At 43.6% G+C, this 9,683-nt stretch overlaps 1 protein-coding gene across 1 annotated transcript in view; it reads right to left on the reverse strand.

The window, feature by feature from the left end:
- The window catches only part of TBX18 (T-box transcription factor 18), a 35,541-nt gene extending 26,112 nt beyond the window's left edge, over positions 1 to 9,429 (reverse strand). Inside the window, exons 1-3 of the mRNA XM_083730432.1 lie at positions 8,695 to 9,429; positions 6,010 to 6,205; positions 2,703 to 2,804 (exon numbers count right to left, since the gene is read on the reverse strand). Of these exons, the coding sequence (XP_083586558.1) occupies positions 2,703 to 2,804; positions 6,010 to 6,205; positions 8,695 to 8,986 (590 nt within the window). The 5' untranslated portion in view covers positions 8,987 to 9,429. The remainder of the gene's footprint in view (positions 1 to 2,702; positions 2,805 to 6,009; positions 6,206 to 8,694) is intronic.
- Between the last annotated feature and the right edge of the window lie 254 nt (positions 9,430 to 9,683).

Raw genomic sequence — 9,683 nt, forward strand, 5'->3', positions numbered from 1 at the left:
TTTTAATTTTAATTAAATCCATTATATGAAAAGCTTTCTACCTCAGTTCAAGAGGGAAGAGGGGGAGGAAATGAGTATGCCGTTGACATATAGAAAGACTGAAAATCATCTGCGTGTGTGAATCGCGGACATAAAATTCAGTCAAACCAATCTACTGGTGATTTAATTTCATTACTAATTTCAATCTTGAAATATGTTGTTGCTAACTTTAGAGATATGCCATTGCAAAAAATATGCCAAATGTATGAGCGTTCATGAATACTTATCAAGTTCAATGGGATCTCCTCTAAAGAAAGCCTTATTTAGGTTTGTACGCTTAGACTAACTCATCAAATGTTATCTGATTCCAATTCAGGACACTGATCTTTAAAAAACAATCTAATTTATGTTGAGCCAAAGGAAAGATTACAGACTACAATCCAGCCAGATATACAATTTTAAGAGTAGCTAAACAGTGTATCCAGTGTTTTCCTTTTATAAACAGGGACAAATATTTGATGGAAATTTAATAACAATGTGTCAAGGGCAAACAAATTCAACTATCCCACAAAGCAAGCGTAATTATGCCATGCTCCTGCTAGTGCAAGGCACAAGCTAGTTAAAATAAAGTAAAACCATAATGATCCTAATTTTTCTGACACAATTAAATTAACCATTTAAATCCAGATATTCTGTCAAAACGTAGAAGTGAACCAGGCCATCTGAAAGCAGCAATATTCCATATATTAAGAAAGTATCAGAGAGCTGCATAGATTCTTTCCCCAAATTAATGCTGGAGTCACAGCCTGGTATTACAACCATGATAAAATTATGTTGGAAGCATGTCTCATGGGTACTTTCATGAAATGGCTGCAAGCAAAAAATGGTAACACTCTCCAATGAATATACAGTGGTACCTCGGGTTACATACGCTTCAGGTTACAGACTCCGCTAACCCAGAAATAGTACCTCGGGATAAGAACTTTGCTTCAGGATGAGAACAGAAATCATGCTCCAGCAGCGTGGCAGCAGCAGGAGGCCCCATTAGCTAAAGTGGTGCTTCAGAACAGAAGCACCACTTTAGAACAGTTTCAGGTTAAGAACGGACCTCCGGAACGTATTAAGTACTTATCCCTAGGTACCACTGTACAGAGCTCTGTGTCAATGCAAAGGCTCACATAGCACCTTCATTTTGCATCTATCACATGCTCAAGACACACTTCTTCATCTTGGCCTATGACACCTGAGATATTTTCAGTACCTCCCCTATTCATATAACAGTAATTTGCTTTAAACTGTTTTAATGTTACATTTTAAAATTGCCATAGCTCACTTATGTTGAAGGGCAGATAAGAAAGTCATCAACAACAAAAGAAATCACCCCAGTTTTCACAACACTTGTGGTAAATGCTCCATAAACCCATGAGGTATGAGCGTACACAACATTCTTTGCCAGGAAAAAAAAAAGGACACAGGCTTTGCTTATACAAAATTCCATGTCCATATCAGAGCCTGGACCAAAAAGCATTCTCTGTTCCTTAATATCATTCAGTCTATAACAGAACTGCAAGTTTGCCCTCATTTTTAAAATGTCAATTTGCTGAGAAACTTGTTAAACGTAAAACAGAAATAATAACGGCACATAATACGTACTGTACAGTAAGATGACTGGTTTTAAAAAGGAGCAAAAACTTCAGACCATATACAAGGCATGACTGAACCTATTTATACAACAAGACTGAGAGGACTGGGAGTAGGAAAGTTAAGCATAAGGAAGCTATCTTCCTTAAGTTCGATAACTTGGGCTTCTTAACGAAAGAATTAAAAAAAAAACTGTTCTAATGATGGTATCATTAAAAGTGCTAATAGGCAAGAACAGGGAGAACCATTTGGGCAACCCTTCTTTAATGCAACAGCAAATATACTTGGGATGCAGATCTGTCATCTCTTAAATTGCTAAAAGAAGTCACTGTGTTCCCATTCCTACAAATTCATGCCAGGAGTTCTAGAGGGAAATGATTACTTAGATGTGCATTGCCTTGGTCGAAGTCTACATGATCAAGACCTTATGTTAAAGCATTTAAGGAGTGATTACTGATAGCTACTAGCCAATTATTGCAAATGGCTGCACAGACAGAAATGCTGTTAAATAACTAAACAAAGAAAGCCACCGAAAGTGCTCTTCTGCAATTATACTCGAACCTGTGCCTCGTACAAACACTCTCTTGAAATAATTTGATAGTTCAAGTAAGTTATATGTTTAGTACAGAATTTAAGGGGTTTTTTTGCACTTACTTATTAATGTTTAATAACCTTATGCAGAGAACTGCTATCTGAATAGCCACTGAAAATACGCAATATTCTCTCATAGTGCTGTTCTTTAACTGGGTTTGAATGGTGGTTTATACAGGTTATGGACAATCCACCCCAGTCTTCCCAGCTTCAATAAGTATTTCCAAGTAAGGGGGCTCAAGGAAGCAGCTTGTGATGGGGGGATATGATTTGGATAATATAGAATGTGTTCAAAATATGAGCCAATGTACAAAGCAGTTCAATAAAACAAGCCTTGATTGTTCTCACGTGCTTGGCACAAGGCACTTATTTTTCATGCAGTGAGAGGAAGATAGGAATTTGGGAGTTAAGCACAACCTTCTGTTAATTTCCAAACTAGCAATATTCTTTTGCAGTTCCTGATATCCCAAAGTATTATCTACTGCAATTACCTGTATCTTTTGTTATCCACGGGGACAATGTCCATGGCAATATAGTATTGCTGATGAGGGTCTAGGCCTGAAATTTTCACTCTCATTGCAGGAAACATCCGTCTGAACACAGAAAAAGAAGAGCATTTAATAAAAAACAGACATGGAATACAGAAACAGCAACATGTTTGTGGAATCTACCTCCAACTCTTTTTCATTTAAAGTTATTTGTCGGAAGCTTCTCTTTTTAAATAATTATACTCATTCACAAAATAGACTTACGGCACACGCCTCCATGGATTTAATTTTTTTTGCTGAACAACACTTGTGTTTTTCCCCTGAAATTTCTTCAAAGAGCCAACTGCCAAATCATTCAGATGCAATTGTTAAGCATTTTTTAATGGAGCTTTTCTTTTAGCAGTTTTTTTTTTAAAAAAAAGGTAATTCTAAGAAAACATGTGCTTAATTTGGAACTGTAATTCACAAAAGAACAGATTTTTCAGAGACTGAAGTTTGGATTCTAAGCAAATTGAAGTAATTTCTAAGCCACATAGATCATTGCATCCAGCACTGGCTTTGTATGCAATGAGCATCTTCCGCATGCACACAACCGTGTATTGAAATCATGAGCAGGACCACGGGTGATGCTTGTTTCTTATTTCCAGTGCAGGCTTGTACTGATTACCGAGATCACATCAAAAATATTTTTAAGAGAGTATTAACCATGAATCAGGGAGAGTGTCATTGTGACCATTGCCTGCTCAGGGGTTTCCCAATGGCATCTAGTTGCCCAGCGGGAAAGCAGAATGCTGGACTAAATGGTCTATGGTCTGATCCAGCGGGACTTTCCTTATATGCTTAAGATGACATTAGAAACAAGTCCCATTCAAATGAATGGGATTTTCTTCTGCAGAAATGCAATCAGGATTGGGCTACAATTTAAGTCTAAGGTTGCAGTCCTATACAAACTTAACTGGGAGTAAATCCCATTAAACTCAACGGGGTTTACGTCTGTGTAGACATGAATAGGATTTCACTAGAAGGTGAATTAGTTACTTGAGGTGCAATCCTAACCTGTTTTCTCATAAGAAATCCCCACTAACTTCAAAGGAACTTACTCTCTAATAAATATACTCTGGTTTCTCTTCGGATTGCATAAATATGCTTGGGACTGCAGCCTTTTTATTATTTAACAATATCAAACAATTAGCAATTCTATAATGGAATTCTATGGAATTACAGTCTAAATATAGAATCATGACAATGCCATAGGATTTATTATACTAGTATAGACAAAGTACAATCAAAGAGCACAGCTCCCATTCATTTCAATTGGGCTTGCAGAGGGATCGTTTAAGCCAAGGGATGTGTTCTATGAATTCGGAAGATATGTAAAATCTTCATTTTTAGATATTATAAAGTTCATTTTCTTAGGGACAGGAATTGATATCAAATCTACACTAATACAAAGGTGCACATGTGAAGCTTTGCTAGAATCACACTGAAGTGGTTATAGGTTGTAGAAGTTTAAAATACATTTTATTTTCAAATTAACATATACCCGATACCTGTCTCTATTCATCTGTTTTGAAAGATATTTTTCACAAAGGCATGCTATATTTTTCTTTCTATACAAATGAACGTGCAATGCTATTTTCTTGTATTACTGATGTTGTTGGAAAAGCATGAAATCAAAGTTAGATTTTGGAAGGGGGAAAGGAGTTATTGACATCATGGCTAACTAAAAAAGAGGGCAAAACTAGCTGCTGCTAACTAGTTCTTGCTGTTATTTCAGTGCACCTGTAAGATAAAAAAGAAAAATTTTGACAGGACAACTTTTAAGACAAATGTTGCCTTGTGCTGTTTAAGACTGCACTTCAATCATTAATAAAGCCCCTCTGAAAATGTAGAAGGTAACATATGGATTCAATAAAATATGTTTCTGTAATTTCTAATAAGTTCAGATACTTTTATACTGTGCAGGTTTTTACCATGTGTATCCTTTGGAAAGGGAAGAAAAAAAGTTCTTTTAAGAACCTAGCATTCATGCCCTTTAACATAATGAACAGGAAACCTAGAAGTCCACATATTTCTATATCATCTGAAATGACTGTGGCCTATCCAGCTTTATAAATCAATTTGCTTAATTCATTTTGACATATTGACAGATTTGGAATCGTATTCTCAACTTTAAGCATTACAGAAATTAAGAGGCAATTTAAACATCCAGCTTCTGCAGCATAAAGACTTTGTATTTGATTAAGATGGTGGAGAAAGCTATCTTGTGAAACAACATGCTGCAACATATAACATCTTAAGCCATCCACATTGCAAAACCAAGAGAGATCAGTGGTTTCTCCTGTATATATGGATTTGACTTGATCTTCCGCAATAATCTACTCAGAAAACATCTAGTAGAATTTTAATCATGCTAAAAATGTCAAGCACTGTACAGTGGTACCTCAGGTTACATACGCTTCAGGTTACAGACTCTGCTAACCCAGAAATATTACCTCAGGATGAGAACAAAATCTTGCAGCGGCAGCAGGAGGCCCCATTAGGTAAAGTGGTGCTTCAGGTTAAGAACAGTTTCAGGTTAATAACGGACCTCCAGAACAAATTAAGTTCTTAACCCGAGGTACCACTGTAATTATACACGTCTTATATATATTTCTACAGAGTCAATACAGACTTCTTAAGAGGCAGATGGCTCACTTCTAAAATGACCCCATCACTTGTAAACAATTCAATTTTAAATCAAGTGATTTTATTTCAAGTACTCCAGATCAGGCTGTTAGTTCGCAAAGCCTTATTGCCACTTACTTTAAAATCAGTATCTCTAGGTCAGGGGCAGAATGACTTATCTAATAACCAAACCTTAAACAAACGACACAGAATTCAACAGTTTACAAAGACCTGCTCACAAGTAGTTTAGAGTAACAGAATGCCGCTTGGAAATAAAACACCTTTTAGGATTGTTAAGCAGATAAACTAAGGCTATTAAGAGATGAATGCTACTGTTTTGAGGCAACCCCCTCCGGCTGAATGTGAGGAAGAGAACTGTCAAGAGTGCGCAAAATGGATGCATGGCATTCGCAACGAAATTTCGCGGGGAGGCAAATCCCTGCCAGGAGAGGAAACGCAAAACCTCGGCCCTTCTCCAAGCGGCGCAGCGCCGTTGGCGAAAGCGGGAAAGGCGCCTAAGGGCGCTGCGGGCCTGCCGCTCTTTCCAAAGTGTTTCGGCCACTCTTTCCTAGGGCTGCCTGCCTGGCTGGCTGGGTCCGGGAGGCCTTGCTTTGCTCGTGTTGTTTCGCGTTTCGTTCCTTACCTCCCCGCCTTGGTGATGATCATCTCGGTGCCGATCTCGTGAAAGCGCTTCCAGAGCTCGGCGCCCTGCAGGTCGACGCGAGGCACCGGCGGGGCCAGCAAGGGAGAAGCAGGCCGGGAGGAGCCTTTGGCCTTGGCGGGGCCTCCGGGGGACAGCGGCGGCGACGTAGCGCTCAGGAAGCTGTCCTCGCAGCCACCTGCAGGAGGGGGAAAGCGGGCGACGGATTAGAGAGCGCGCCGGGCAAAGAAACGCGAGGCCCGGAGGCGCCAAACCTCGAGAGGCGCGGGGCGCAATGTGCCCTTATTGCTGCCTTAACGCGTCTTTGGCTACTCGGGAAAGGCCGGCGCCAAACCGAGAGAGGCGAGGGGCGCAATGTCCCCTCATTGCTGCCTTGCGCGCCTTCTCGGGAAAGGCCGGCGCTTCTAGGGATCACGGGCCAAGCCGAGAAAGGCCCAAGCCGGCGGCCCCTTCCTTCTCCCAGCGGCACGTGCGTCCTGCGCCTTCCCCCGCGCCGCGTTTTTGCTCGCTTTGGCGCAGCCTGGCGCGCTCCTTTGCGCGGGGCCCGAACGCACAAGGAAGAGGGCTGGGAAAGGGATTCGCTTGCAGAAAGGCCGCCGGGCCCGGCCGAAGGCGGGAAGGGAAGAAGGGCCCGTTTCCCTCACCGCCACACCAGGGAGACGAGCCCCGGAAGGGGGCCGGGGCGGGGGGGTGTCTTTCGGTAGCAGGCGCGCGCGTCCTTGCGAAAGACGTGGCCCTTCCTCCGAGCAGAAGGAAGCCCCGGTTCGGGTCAGCGAGGGCGGCTTGGAAGAAGCCGGCACCTCGGGCCCGTCTGTTGGGAGGTCGAGGGCCTTCGCTTCGAGGAAGCCCGTCGGTGTCAGTGGAAGTCCCGAACCAGGGTCAGGATCGAGCTGCCAAGCTAGGTTCATCTTTTCCTGCATTATAGCGCAACTCCGCGCAACAGCAGTTTTAAGATCCTCGGTTTTTCTGCATGTTTTAGAGTTTTGCAGCATCTTTATGATGGCATGCGTTTTCATAAACTACGGCTATTTTTCTTCGCTGAACGACGAACATTTTCGCTGGGGGACTTTTGGGCAGGTTCTGCAATTCTCGGGGATTATGAGGTGCAAAACTGCGCAGGCCCAAATGCTATAAAATCGGCATTTCAACTGTAGTGTAGAGACTTTCTTAAGATTTCTGTGGGTTACACCCATGTTGCCCGGTGCGCCCCTAGACGCTACTCAGCAAGATCCACTGAGTTCAATAGAATTTACGCCCAGATAAATGGGCATAGGATTGCAGTCTAAAATAGAAAGCCAAGCATTCCAATCCAAAACACATTTGAAAATAAACCCTAAGGATTTGAAATGAATTAAATATAAAATGGATTAAATATAAAAGGAACTGGTTTCTTTATTTTTATAAGGGATGTTAATCCATTTTCTCGCTAAATAAACCCCTAAGATAATATACTAGTCATTTTAGTTCCATTTTTTGTGGGAGGGCACCAAAATAATAAAAATGAATGACTAGAAACAAATTATATGGAATGTATTGTTCCGTATAATTATTATTCTTATATGTTTATTTGATATTTAATAAAAGACACCCAACATCTTCTGACTCTGGGTGCACTTAAAACCTCTGTGTTTCTAATTAGTTAAAGCTGAAGCAGATATGAAAACAATAGTGTGGAAAAAAGACCAAGAATGTTATTAAGTATCTGTTCATTAGTTTGGCACCTAAACAGAACAATTAAGACATAAGTGGGTGTGCTTGAGCATTCCTATTAAGAATAAAAAATATGTCAGCTAGAAATCGTTTAGACTGCATTTTGTATAAACTGGATGATTTATTAATGGATATTAACTCAGCTCTAAAATAAAATAGGATGAGCTATATATGTCAGGCTAAATAAGGGTTGAAACCATTTTTTTGTTGTTGTTGTTGTGTGTGTTTCATGATGGGCGTAAAGCCAAATAAAACATTTTGATACATCTGCAATTATCTGATAAAGTTAAGAACATCTAATACTGCTATCACAACCAGTAATTTAAAGATAAACCCTCATGTATATAATTCCTTTCGGTACCAGTAAGATTTAAGCAGGCCTGATTTTGTGCCCACTGGCTGAAACCAAGTACTGTAACCCGGTTTGGTTTAGCGTCACAAGACTCTTGTGTTCGCATGCCTTTGGGCGCTTCCTTGGGATCAAGTCCCATTGAACTCAAGCAGATGAGGAAACCCATAGGACTCCTCTCAGAAGGGAGAGGAATCGCACGGATATTGCAATGTGCATAAAATTAATGCTGAATAATGAAAACGATCGTTAGAGGGGGGTGTTATTCTCACGCCATCGGAAGTATTCTTTAACAATAGCGGGTTGATCTTGCATTTTTCCCCCACTCGCCCACCCACTCAGACCTGGGAAAACTGGGGGGGGGGGGGGGACACTTGGGCACAGTCAAGATCGCCTGGTTTTTAGCAGGGTACCCATGACAGCTGTCCCGGAGAGGCCACTCGGTTTGGGTGCAAGGAGAGTACGATCGCCCCCCGAGGGGGGGAAGCCTTCGGAAGCGGGGCGCCTGGGGAGACGGGCTTTCACGGAAAGAAGGGGAGTCCGAGAGGGGCATTCCCCCCACCCCACCCCGCAATAACACAGGCCGGGGCGCTACCTCGCTCACTCACCGGGAGGCAGAGCCCGGACCCCGCAGCTCCTCTCGGCAGCGGCCGGCCCCGTCTCGGCGCTGGGCGCCAAAGCGTCCGCGCCTTCGGCGGCGCCCTTCCCGCAGCTGCTCGCCCCTTCGGCGGCCGCCGGTGGCGCCTCTTCCCCGGCCACTTTCCTCCGCTTGGGCGGCTGTTGCTGCTCCTGTTGTTGCTGCTGCTGCTGCTTCTCGGCGCCGATGAGGGCTTCCACCGAGAAGGCGTGCGCCTTGAGGCTCAGCATGGCGCACGGGGACGCTCGCCTTTTCTCCGCCATGCCCGGGCCGGGCTGGGAGCCCTCCGCCACTCTCTCCCGGGCGCCTGATCGCCTCCTTCCAGGCCGCGCCGTCCGCCTTCGCGTCGCCTCCTTCTCTTTTACATCCGACTTCAGGCAGCCCAGAGAGGTTTGGGGTTCGTGTCCCCCCTCCTCCTCTTCTCCCTTTCTCTCCTCTTTTCTTTCCAAGCCCGATCTATTCCTTTTTGGAAAAGCAGCGCTTCTCTTCTTCTTCTTCTTCTTCTCCTCTCCCTCCTCCCCCTCCTCCTCCTCCTCTTCTTCTTCCTGCAAGCTCTGCTTCGTCTGAGGGGCCAAACAGCTCTGACATGGGTAACAAACGCTCTGCGGACACAAATTAGGGCTTGTAATTGAAATTTGTTGCCTTGATCTGTCAGCACTTCCAGGCAGGAGACCGGTGGGAAGAACTTGCTCATTAGTGTCAATAAAGGGACGGCGACGGGGCGGAGCCCAAAGGACCGGAACGGCTGTCAATCAGGAGGTGCCCTCGGCCAATCAGAAATTACGGGTCCCCTCACCCTCCCCCCCAAACCCGGTTGCTTCTTCCTTAGAAGGTTATGCAAGTGGATGGGGAGCGGGGGAGCAATCTAAGGGGTGCCTGCCACCCTCTCTTCCGTTCCTAGCACCCCAAAGCAACCCCGTCTCTTTCATATTCTTACAGCCCTTTACTTTCTCCAGGCAA

This window comes from Podarcis gaigeae (assembly GCF_964106915.1).
Source record: "Podarcis gaigeae genome assembly, chromosome: 3".
Classification (NCBI taxonomy): Eukaryota; Metazoa; Chordata; class Lepidosauria; order Squamata; family Lacertidae; genus Podarcis; species Podarcis gaigeae.